Source organism: Euprymna scolopes, chromosome 38 (assembly GCF_053919585.1).
Source record: "Euprymna scolopes isolate OS-2025 chromosome 38, ASM5391958v1, whole genome shotgun sequence".
Lineage (NCBI taxonomy): Eukaryota > Metazoa > Mollusca > Cephalopoda > Sepiida > Sepiolidae > Euprymna > Euprymna scolopes.
In genome coordinates this window covers 71,466,798-71,480,123 of record NC_136519.1, presented here as the reverse complement: position 1 = coordinate 71,480,123, position 13,326 = coordinate 71,466,798, and the positions used below count along the sequence as shown (strand labels likewise).

General features: G+C 29.2%; 1 protein-coding gene across 3 annotated transcripts in view; it reads right to left on the bottom strand.

Annotated features, from left to right (window-relative positions):
- LOC145263179 (plexin domain-containing protein 1-like) overlaps nucleotides 1-13,326 on the bottom strand; it is a 280,632-nt gene that overhangs the window by 43,530 nt on the left and 223,776 nt on the right. For all 3 annotated transcript variants that reach the window (XM_080120224.1, XM_080120225.1, XM_080120226.1), the window contains exons 7-10: nucleotides 13,162-13,226; nucleotides 12,110-12,203; nucleotides 6,984-7,076; nucleotides 2,204-2,346 (exon numbers count right to left, since the gene is read on the bottom strand). In XM_080120224.1, coding sequence (XP_079976350.1) covers nucleotides 2,204-2,346; nucleotides 6,984-7,076; nucleotides 12,110-12,203; nucleotides 13,162-13,226 — 395 coding nt within the window. The remainder of the gene's footprint in view (nucleotides 1-2,203; nucleotides 2,347-6,983; nucleotides 7,077-12,109; nucleotides 12,204-13,161; nucleotides 13,227-13,326) is intronic.

Sequence of the window (13,326 nt, the reverse complement as noted above, 5' to 3'; positions counted from 1 at the left end):
TGTTTTCTTTAGGGTGACAACTTTATCATTCTACCCTGTAGATTAAAACATTAACTTTACAAAATTAGCTTTTCCTCCATGTTGCCATTTTACGTATACCATTTGCCAGAATCAGATCATCATCAACTGATCCCCCTCCATGTTTTAAGTGACCATTACAATATGAGAATATAATCTGAAAAAAATGTTGGTTTCATTGAATCAAACTGGCTTGACAAAAACAAGCTCCAGATTTTTCTTCCTGGATAATGCTTTGAATCTTTATTCTCAGTGATTTGAGTCTCCTATCACGTCATGGCGCACAATCGTTGCTGAAGGTGCAGGCCATTAACCAAGAATGCATGTGTAGACAACTTCAACATGTATTCAACATTCGCAAATGATATCAAATGAAATGTGAATATCTAAAACAAGTCCGTCATACTTCCTCTTGAGATTTTCGATTCATGTTTGTCATGAAATGATTGCGAATTTCAACATGTTTACCATTTTATCTTTCAATAAATCTCATCATCATTGCTCAATCATTTGTTTTCCTTAATTTTTTTTTTTTAACTAATCGGTCACAGTTGATCAAGACCCAGCCACAACCCAAAGATAAGAGTTAAAGAGATTGTTAGTTGATCGATAAATGCCAAAATGAGACGATTGGATGAAATGGACAGAAAATCACTTATGAGAAATTGATTATTCAGGACGACTCAACAAGTGTTTGTTTAGATTAGACTTTGTTGGTTGGTTGGTTGTTTTACAGCATATCAACCCTTTTCAGGTTATTTAATGCCGAATCTAGTTATTTTGAGGAACGATTTTTAATGGAGTATATTTGTTTTTTAAGTCGGATTCTATTTAACCCATAGTTGGGACCCTAACAGGTACTACCACTCCAGGTCAGAGTGGACCTGGGAGCAATGGCAATTAAAGGGTGGCTCCACACTCCCCAAGGCCCGCAAGGTGGGGGCTCACCATCGGATATAGTTTTAGGTCATATCCAGGACCATTAGATTAGACTTGAAGGCGATTTGTTGCAGTCAGTTGAAAAGCGGACTCGTGATATTTTGTTCCACATATGGGATGTTCTAGAAAAGAAACTTTGTTTTTGGAAGTTCTGTTTGGTTTTTGGTACTAAAAAAGAAACATTTTTTTACCATGGTTGTGAAAGTGATTGCAGGGAAGAAAAGAGATCTCACCTGTCTGTTTAAATGCATGTATGTATGTTCGTATGTCTGCCTAAAACTTTCAACAGAGGTGATAGATTTTCACGAGATCGATATCGTTTTGAAGCTTGACCTTTTTTTTTTTTTGCTCAACACCGGGCAACAAGGCTAGTCTCCCACTAGTTGCAAAGTCAGTTTTGTCTGATTTGTTTAAACAATTTTAGCCAAAATTAAATGGATGAAATAATGAAATGGTTAACGGATAGAAAGGAAAGTTCTTTGTTGGCGTTGCATGTTAACATGGACCCGACATTGTATTTGAAAATCTCACAAAGGAAAGAAATGCAAATTTTTTTTTCTCAATTGAAATGAAAAAGCATTTGTTACCAGTCCACACTTGCCTGACACATATTTCCCATGCCAGCAACAATATAGTGGCATTCTTGCTTTTCCCCTTTCTGAGTCAATTAACAGTTTGTTTTTTTAGTCTGCAGAACCAGCCATTATGCATGTAATTCCTTTAATGGTTCATGGCCACACTAAAATCTGGCAAAAGTCCAGAGGATTAGCGTGTTTTGCAGCTTGTTTAAAAAAAAAAAAAAAAAGTTATTGTGCCACAATAGAAACTCTCCCATCTTGCATGCTTTCTTTTATTCCTTCCTTTTCCTCTGCTGCGACATTACCTCACGCCACAGATTGGTTATCTGCGTATGTGTCATTCTGATGCTGCTACAAGTTATAGTGATTTCATTACACTATGGTTGTACCTATACAAGTTCTTGCTGTGAATGTTGTACGGGGGGGGGGGGTAGAAATTGAAGCGCTGCTAAACACCTACCATAAAAATAACGATATAGTAGGGAGAGGTTAACCACATCTATTCTGTTTGAAAAGGAGTTGTAGGGAAGAGAAAAGATTATTCTCCACTAGATTGCCAAGTCAGTCTTATCTGATTGTATACAGAAAAAAAGTAAACAAAATAAACAGAGACAGGGTCCCAATAAGCAAATTAGATGAACCTAAATGCAAGACCCTTTATTACTTACAATTCGATGGCATCTATTGACAAACCAATCTTGCCGGTGCCAATCAATGCCATCAGAACAGCGCTTTACGGCATCACACCAGCTGCAGTTAAAATTGATTTTTTGGTTGAGACAAGAATTACAACTTTCAGCCAAGTTACAAGCTAAAAAAAAAGAATTTAAAAAAAAAAAAAATGTTAAGAAATGCCACATTTTAAAAACACAAGAAAAAATTTGATTTATTAAATAAGTATCTTGTCAAATTTAAGACTGAACTGGACAAAATGGTTTGTCATTCATCAAATATGCTGCGGAGATAATGGACAGGTATGTTGGTTTAAATATTTATAAATAGTTCAGTTTTAATAAGATTAGTAGCCAGTTATTGTTCAACTAATCTTAACACAGCTTGTTTTAATAAATATACTGCTCATAAAAAGAAATTCACTTATTGAAACTCTATAATAAATTAAAATTTAATGGTTATAAGACCAGACGAGTGTGAAATTGTTTTTAATAAACATTGCTATTTATTAAAAATAAAATATTTTTTCAAATTTTTCAAATAATAAAATATTCATCTTCAGGAAATTTGAAGATTTTTTTTTTATTCTTATATGGGATGGTGGTAGTAAGTCCTGGCATGTTTGGAGTTAAATCAAAATGATGTTTATATGTCCGATTACAGTTTTTGGCGTTTGTCGAGTGTGCATGTAATAAAAAGGAATTCACTGTTTGAAACACTTGATAATAAATTAAGATTTAATGGTTGGTTTAAATATTTATAAATTGTTCAAATTTATAAATATCAGTATAAATTATTGTTGAGTTATTTCCCTTTGATTCTTAACATTTTTCATAATAGTGAGACAGTTACTTCTTAGATACTCATAAAATTTGATCTTTTTAGTTAAAAACTCATGAAAAGTACTTGATTAATTTACATAATCTTTGGAATATGACATCTTCGTTCTGTGATGGGTTTGTACATCGAAGATTTTTTCTGTATTTTTTTAAAAAATTAGGTTGGATTCTAAACAAGAACCAACAGCTCATTTAAAAAAATAAATAAACATTGTTTTATACATTTTATGGTTCTATATTATAAATGAGCTATGTTAAATAAAAATCAATGGAAAAGTATATTGGTTTGTATATTTATTGACTATACAATTTTTCAAATAAAATTAGATGAACAATAATTGTTCAATTTAACAAAGCTTATTTAAATAAACAAATATACTTTTTATATATTTCAGATGATTCAATTCCGCATCCAGTAATTTTGGTAAAAGTTTTCAAGGGTGAATTTACAGGTCCACCCTTCTTTTGTCGGGGGACCAATAACTGACAATTCTTGATTAAGAAATATTTATTTATATAAAGACTAGATCTAACAATATTATTAGCATGAACAAATCAAAAGTAAAACTTATTTCCTTTTTATAAATCTCAAGCACAAATGTTAACTCCACAAATATTATGGGTACGAAATAAATTACAAGTAAAAGTATATATAAAAACCTATACGTTGGTAAAAGTATATATAAAAACCTATACGTTGACACATTTAACAAAAACATTTTTATGGCCCCTTAGTCTTTCGACTAAGATCAAAGTGTAGTATCAGCAACATCGACACCATTTGACACCAAAATTTTTCATGCAATTATCTCCCTTGAAAAAATTGAAAACAGACAGAAATACAAACAGAGAAAGTGCCACTTATAAGTGGATATATATAAATAAAAAGGTTGAGTAAGAAATTAACCAATACATGCATGTAAAGTATCAAATGCTCAAGCTTTACAACTAAGCAGTGAATTGAAGTTGGAGTTGATAAATGCCAAAAAGAAGACACAAATGCACATATTAGTCGAAATTATACTGGTTTTTTTTTTTAAACACTTTGTTATATATAGAAAATTATACTGTTTTTTTTTTTAAACACTTTGTTATATATAGAAAATTATACTGTTTTTTTTTTAAACACTTTGTTATATATAGAAAATTATACTGTTTTTTTTAAACACTTTATTATATATAGAAAATTATACTGGTGTTTTTTTTTTAACACTTATATATAGAAAATTATACTGGGTTTTTTAAAACACTTTATTATATATAGAAAATTATACTGGGTATTTTGAAACACTTATATATAGAAAATTATACTGGGTATTTTGAAACACTTATATATAGAAAATTATACTGGGTATTTTGAAACACTTATATATAGAAAATTATACTGGGTATTTTGAAACACTTATATATAGAAAATTATACTGGGTATTTTGAAACACTTATATATAGAAAATTATACTGGGCATTTTGAAACACTTATATATAGAAAATTATACTGGGTATTTTGAAACACTTCTATATAGAAAATTATACTGGGTATTTTGAAACACTTATATATAGAAAATTATACTGGGTATTTTGAAACACTTATATATAGAAAATTATACTGGGTATTTTGAAACACTTATATATAGAAAATTATACTGGGTATTTTGAAACACTTATATATAGAAAATTATACTGGGTATTTTGAAACACTTATATATAGAAAATTATACTGGGTATTTTGAAACACTTATATATAGAAAATTATACTGGGTATTTTGAAACACTTATATATAGAAAATTATACTGGGTATTTTGAAACACTTCTATATAGAAAATTATACTGGGTATTTTGAAACACTTCTATATAGAAAATTATACTGGGTATTTTGAAACACTTCTATATAGAAAATTATACTGGGTATTTTGAAACACTTCTATATAGAAAATTATACTGGGTATTTTGAAACACTTATATATAGAAAATTATATTGGGTATTTTGAAACACTTCTATATAGAAAATTATACTGGGTATTTTGAAACACTTCTATATAGAAAATTATACTGGGTATTTTGAAACACTTCTATATAGAAAATTATACTGGGTATTTTGAAACACTTCTATATAGAAAATTATACTGGGTATTTTGAAACACTTCTATATAGAAAATTATACTGGGTATTTTGAAACACTTCTATATAGAGAATTATACTGGGTATTTTGAAACACTTATATATAGAAAATTATACTGGGTATTTTGAAACACTTCTATATAGAAAATTATACTGGGTATTTTGAAACACTTCTATATAGAAAATTATACTGGGTATTTTGAAACACTTCTATATAGAAAATTATACTGGGTATTTTGAAACACTTCTATATAGAAAATTATACTGGGTATTTTGAAACACTTCTATATAGAAAATTATACTGGGTATTTTGAAACACTTCTATATAGAAAATTATACTGGGTATTTTGAAACACTTATATAGAGAAAATTATACTGGGTATTTTGAAACACTTATATAGAGAAAATTATACTGGGTATTTTGAAACACTTCTATATAGAAAATTATACTGGGTTTTTTGAAACACTTCTATATAGAAAATTATACTGGGTTTTTTGAAACACTTATATATAGAAAATTATACTGGGTATTTTGAAACACTTATATAGAGAAAATTATACTGGGTATTTTGAAACACTTATATATAGAAAATTATACTGGGTATTTTGAAACACTTATATATAGAAAATTATACTGGGTATTTTGAAACACTTATATATAGAAAATTATACTGGGTATTTTGAAACACTTATATATAGAAAATTATACTGGGTATTTTGAAACACTTATATATAGAAAATTATACTGGGTATTTTGAAACACTTATATATAGAAAATTATACTGGGTATTTTGAAACACTTCTATATAGAAAATTATACTGGGTATTTTGAAACACTTATATATAGAAAATTATACTGGGTATTTTGAAACACTTATATATAGAAAATTATACTGGGTATTTTGAAACACTTATATATAGAAAATTATACTGGGTATTTTGAAACACTTATATATAGAAAATTATACTGGGTATTTTGAAACACTTATATATAGAAAATTATACTGGGTATTTTGAAACACTTATATATAGAAAATTATACTGGGTATTTTGAAACACTTATATAGAGAAAATTATACTGGGTATTTTGAAACACTTATATATAGAAAATTATACTGAGTATTTTGAAACACTTCTATATAGAAAATTATACTGGGTATTTTGAAACACTTATATATAGAAAATTATACTGGGTATTTTGAAACACTTCTATATAGAAAATTATACTGGGTATTTTGAAACACTTATATATAGAAAATTATACTGGGTATTTTGAAACACTTCTATATAGAAAATTATACTGGGTATTTTGAAACACTTCTATATAGAAAATTATACTGGGTATTTTGAAACACTTCTATATAGAAAATTATACTGGGTATTTTGAAACACTTCTATATAGAACATTATACTGGGTATTTTGAAAAACTTCTATATAGAAAATTATACTGGGTATTTTGAAACACTTCTATATAGAAAATTATACTGGGTATTTTGAAACACTTATATATAGAAAATTATATTGGGTATTTTGAAACACTTCTATATAGAAAATTATACTGGGTATTTTGAAACACTTCTATATAGAGAATTATACTGGGTATTTTGAAACACTTCTATATAGAAAATTATACTGGGTATTTTGAAACACTTCTATATAGAAAATTATACTGGGTATTTTGAAACACTTCTATATAGAAAATTATACTGGGTATTTTGAAACACTTCTATATAGAAGCAATGAAATTACTATAAGTAAAAAGGTAAATATTTTCTTGTCAAAAAAAATATATATGAATGAAAAAATCAGTTACTTACTTGGGAGAGGCTGAAGTATGACAACACTGTTTGGACGAATTTTTGTCATATCAAGAGTGACTCTATGGTACTCATAGATTGTACGAATTATACCTAGAAGAGAAATTGAAAACAAAAGGTTTAGATTTTGAAAACAAAAACAGTCATCATTTTTACAATGTGCTATATAGCGGTTTCTTACAGTTCACTCATTTAGGTTGATAACTGTCTTAATTATTTCCTCAAGATACAAGATTTTCTTGGCTTGACCAACTGATAGTCAACTTGCTGAATGAAATACACTAAGTCATGGACAATTATAACACATCTTGTCCCAACATTTATCCTTTTAATATCAGAGAGAAAAAAGACAGCAACTATTGTTTTTGCGAGGAAATAAATGGATGAACACAATTCTCTGCAGATCAACAATATAAAATGATTTAGCAATTTTATAACTAAAAGTAATTACTATGAACAAAGAGAATGGTCAGCCACAAAGAAAATTTTCATACCATCCTTCATTTTGAATTTCCCCCATTTTCTGTTGTTGTCTGATCAGTACTTGTGATGCTGTTGCTTGAACCCAAGTGCCTCACCGGTGTAGCTAGCCCCAGGAGATACAACCCTTAGGCCAAGTGGGATGGAATTGAAGCTATCTGCTAATTGCTATAATACCTACAGATCTTGATTACATTAGCTATACATCCACTAGTAGATATTAGGGTGAATATACATGTGTTCCCTGAATAATAGATTGAATGCAACGACCAAACAAAAACGGGGAAACAATTATTTGTTTTGGGTTAAAATTGGTTTTCAATTTTCTAACAAATAGGAAATTGAAATTTGCTTTCAGATTTCGATTGATGACAAAAAATGTCAACCCAGAGGTTGACCCCATTAACCTTGGCTAAAAAAATAGACGCGAGATCACATTTGTTCTTGGAAAGTGTGGCATAGACAGCTGACCAATCATCTTCCAGTGAGAATTGATGTGGCACGTAATGGTTGGTGATGAAAGTAACTGATATCCTACCAACTGATCACCAACCTTAATATAAATTGCACTGCACAGCCATTTTGTCATGCGTCAGACATATAGTTTGATCAACCAGTTGAGTTAGAAGTTGAGTTGAGTTGCCATTAAGACTTTTGGGCATGGAGCAGATCAGTTCCACAAAGATATACGATGAAAGAATGTTTAAGGTGTTTAGAGATTTAAGAATCCTCTACAAGAAATAGAAACTTGTAAACCCAGGACAGAGACCATCATAACTAACTTGAAGCAGCAAAGATATGTCCCTGACATTGAAAAAGAACAGTAGAAAGCTTGGATGCGTCGATCCAGACAATAGAAACTCCAGAAAAGCAAAGAAAAAACTAAGTTAAAACTCAATTTCTTAATAACATATGGGAGTCAAACCCCATTCTGTCTCTCCTACAGTAACAATTGCTATAGTTGTGAATACGACAAACAAACAAAAAATAAAAAAAATAATGGTTTCTATCGCTATAGTCGTGAATACAACCAACAAAAAAGAAAAAAAAAAAGAAAAAAAAGAAAAAAAAAGAAAAAAAAAGAAAAAAAAAAGAAAAAAAAAGAAAAAAAAAAGAAAAAAAAAGAAAAAAAAAAGAAGAAAAAAAAGAAAAAAAAAGAAAAAAAAAAGAAAAAAAAAGAAAAAAAAGAAAAAAAAAGAAAAAAAAAGAAAAAAAAAAGAAAAAAAAAGAAAAAAAAAGAAAAAAAAAGAAAAAAAAAGAAAAAAAAAGAAAAAAAAAGAAAAAAAAAAGAAAAAAAAAGAAAAAAAGAAAAAAAAAGAAAAAAAAAGAAAAAAAAAGAAAAAAAGAAAAAAGAAAAAAAAAAGAAAAAAAAAGAAAAAAAAAGAAAAAAAAAGAAAAAAAGAAGAAAAAAAAGAAGAAAAAAAAGAAAAAAAAAGAAGAAAAAAAAGGAAAAAAAAGGAAAAAAAAGAAAAAAAAAAGAAAAAAAAAAGAAAAAAAAAAGAAAAAAAAAGAAAAAAAAAGAAAAAGAAAAAAAAAGAAAAAGAAAGAAAAAGAAAGAAAAAGAAAGAAAAAGAAAGAAAAAGAAAGAAAAAGAAAAAAAAAAGAAAAAGAAAGAAAAAAAAAGGAAAAAAAAGAAAAGAAAAAAGAAAAAAAAGAAAAAGAAAGAAAAAAGAAAAAAAAAGAAAAAAGAAAAAAAAGAAAGAAAAAGAAAAAAAAAGAAAAAAAAAGAAAAAAAAAAGAAAAAAAAAAGAAAAAAAAAGAAAAAAGCTTGTTGAGCGAAAACATTGGTACATTCATTCTATCTCATTTTTCATTTAGTGACTACTTTTTTCTTTGTTACAAAGTGCCTTTAATAAGTTTCCAGATTTTTTGATACAGACACTTTTATTGATAGTACAAACATGAAACTCTAGTCCCCTTTGAAGTAATCTCCTACGGCTGCAATGCACTTGTACAACTCCAACAACTTCTGGAAGGCCCCATGAAAGTCCTCTTGTGCGAGTGTGTTAATGACCCTCATCGCAGCCTCTTAGGTTCTCCTTGAGTTTAGGGAATAACCAAAAGTCACGAGAAGCAAGATCTGGACTATAGGAAGGGTCTGGATGCTCATCTGGGTCAAATAGAGCTTGTCATAAAAGTACACAATTAAGGATTGTAAATTATAATTTACAAGAATTTATTGTTCAATAAGCTACTCAAAAAGAAATATTAAAATTTCTTTCATCTGCAGAGTTTAAAAAAAGGCATTAGTTTCATCAGAGGAAAGATATTAAATAAATATTATAGTGAAAAAATTATAAATTTGATGATATAAATTGAAATTGCATTATATGAAAACTAATCATGTATGCAAAAGGTTGGTGTAAAAAGAGTTGATGAAATTTAGAAAAGAAATGAAAAATGCAAATGAAAGAATATGCAGTGGTTAGGTTGTTTCAAAAGGCGAATTGGTCATAAGATTCAATTTTCCCATAAGTCAGAGTTATAATGTTGACAGTGATCCAAATTAAAAATCAAAAAGGAGTGTAATCCTATTATTCTATAGAAAAAACAGTTTGCAAGTGATCGAAGAAGAAAAATATCTTCAAAGCGTTAAAATCTTTTTTCAATTAGAGACGAAGTAACTGATATAAGAAGCTGCCATAACCAGTAAAAAAATTTGCAATGACAGCAAAAGAATCAGCAAAAACATGCAACAGAAGTAAAGAAAAGTTGTGTCATTGTGACCCAGACAGTCTTACTGAAATAATTGAGTTATGATTTTAAAATAGCACAGTGGCTCAAATGTGTAAGAGTTTTGACTTTCAACTCAGCGAAAGTGAAAGAAAAGGATACATGATTTCAGAATACAGATTAAATAATATTAGCATTAATATATACATTAACGAGGAAAACTAGTAAATCCTAATGTAATAGATATGCAAATGATCAGGTCGGTTGCACAAAGTGATGTCATAGCAGGGACAAATGGACGTGTGGCCAAAGAAGTGGTGTTCAGAGAAGCACGTGTTCAAAATGTGGCCAGTGTTCAGAAAAGCATGTGGGTGACATCACAGTAAAGATGAAAAGTCACACACATACGAAGAAGAAAAAAACTGTTTAAATTAGAAAAAATATGTTGTTAGAAATACCAGATATAAAGGCTTCTGTTAAAATAAAAGCAAGTAGAGTTTTTCCTTTCTTGTGTTTCCTGCGACAGAGTTTACGTGTTGGATCCATTAAAATATAACAACTGTTAAAATGGTGTACATTGAAAATAATGCATTATTTTATTTTTTTTTGTATTTACTCATTGTTTTTATGGCATATTTTGTAAAGTCACACATAACCATAGTTACAAAAAAAAAAAAAATTGTGAAGATTATGAATTTTATACTAAGTTTTATTGCTGTTTTCAAATAAAGGATAATTTGTTTCCTTTTAGAATTCATATATTTTGTTGTTTCTTAAACAAACATTATCACTTTAAAAAAAATAAATAAAAACAATGTTTTAAAGATTATTCAAGTGGTTCATTAAAAAATTCTTTGATGAAAAAGGATAACAATAATATGAAAAGCAACCAATTAAGGCTGGCAATTCAAACTAGGATCATATGTAGCACAAGAATGAAAATTGCCACTTCTCAATCATGGAATATAGTTTGTTATTTAACTGCACGTGTGTACCTTACTATTTGTGCTTCTAGAATTGCTGCAGAAAGTGTCTGATAGACCAATCTTGACCTGATGCTGTTCAGAAAAAATTCTAGGAGGAATTGATAACTGAAATAATTTGTAGTACAAAGACAAGATTCCTACCTTGACAATCAGTCCGACAAAAACTGAGCCATTTCAGTAGCTTTTTTTGTTGTCAGAATAATGCTAGTGTTCTGGGTAGCTACTCAGATTTATGGGGGCATCCTAATTTTAAATTATGCAAGGAGTTATTTGTTCACATTACATTTCAATTTCAGCATGTTGTTAGAGTCGGGGAAATGGGATAAGAAGGGAATTCCAAAGGCAACGAAGAAGCTATTAGAATAATAAAGTTTTCTAATCATTGGTGACATCTAAGGTGAAGAGGTGGGATTTTGCTGATTGTCGAGTTGGTCAGTGATAGTACATTTGGGAGGGCATAAACACAGCGTTTGTCGAATTACATTTGATTGAAGTATTTATAAAGCAAGCGCAAGTATGCAATATTGCGATAATTTTTAGAGTTTCATGATGTGAGATGTATTAAGATTTCTGACATTTTTTTGATCCTGTCTCAAGTGAAGAGGCGCGTGCACTTGCCAAGATGTGACAATACACCATGCATGGGTGAATGGTGGCTTTGTAACGATATAGGATAGTGGTTTTGGACTTTGATACCTGAAAATCGTATGCGGCTCTATATGATATGATAGAAATAAATGTAAGACGAATTGGTTGAATAGTTTCCTTTGAGAATTCATATTTTTTGTCATTTCCTTATCACTTAAAAATATTAGAATGTTTTTAAAGATTATTCAAGTGGTCGGTCATTTGATGAAGAAAGATAATATGAAAAGCAAACCAAGTAAGGCTGGCAATTCAAGCTAGAATATATAACACACTAACGAAAAACGTCACTTCACAGATATGAAATATAGTTTGTTATTTAACTGCACATGTGTACCTTACCATCTTTGCTTGTAGAATCAATGTAGTACGCGTCTGATAGACCAATCTTGACTGGATGTTTTTCAGAAGAAATTCTTTCAGGAAGAATTGGTAACTGAAATAAAAAAGAAAGTGATCTGTTATGGCACTTTGGGTAGACTTCTTTTTGTTAACTTTCTTTTAATTCATAGAAAAGAAAACATTCGGCTGACTTGGCTTAGCTGGGCTGAGTTTCAAAAAGTCGAACACAATGCATCCGATTTTATTTTAATCAAAAGATTATCATTTCTCTTAAGTTCTAATTTTTTCAAATCAGTGAACATTATTTGTTTAGGTGCAACATAACACATTTTTAAAGTATGGGGCAATACCAAACAATAGTTAGGAACTATTGGAAAAATGTTTAAAAAAAAAAAAAAAAAAATCAGCACCATGAAGGCATCTGAAGAGATATGACAAACAAAACTTCAAGTGCATTCACCATTCTATAATCGACATGTACGTTCAAATACAAGGAACATACCTGTTCTAAATTAAAAAATTAATGGAAAAAAGTTTTTTTCAAATATTTTAATTCTCACTTTCTTTTTGTCCTTTAGTGCTTTATTTTCCACAAATCAATCCTTCTCTCAAAAATTCAGCAATAATCAGAGATAATCTAGATTCAAAGAAAGCAAATGACCTACATTAAACAAGAATGGTTGATTCACAAGTGCATCTAGTCAGCTAATGAATATCACACACCCAGTTTCATCCTTTCTTGTTTGGATTGAGCATGACTTCCTCATTTTAGGGGTAGTCGTCATCATGACAAGTCGACATACACTGATAACTTTGAGTATATATGTGGTGCAGATGAGCAAGTAACCTTGCATATTTTCAAGAAGGAAACTCTCAATACCGATTTGAATAGATGTACAAGACTGATAGAGCAGGTGCCAAAGTTTCCATGCTGAATATGGTTTTTACTATGTTTCTGTATGGTTGAACATTTTGTATTGTTTTGGCATTCAAAAGAAAAAGTTACTTGAAGTAGAAAGCCAATGTGTTATCTGAAATTTCCAACAACTTACCTCTTTATAGACAAATTTGATGGTGCCACTCTTGTCTAAGACAGCTTGGAAATTGAATGGAATTGCTAGAAAGAAAAATACATTGTTACAAACAGATAGAAATTACAAATAGATAAAAAAAGAAAGAGGGATATAGATAGAGAGAAAGAGAGGGTACAGAGATGG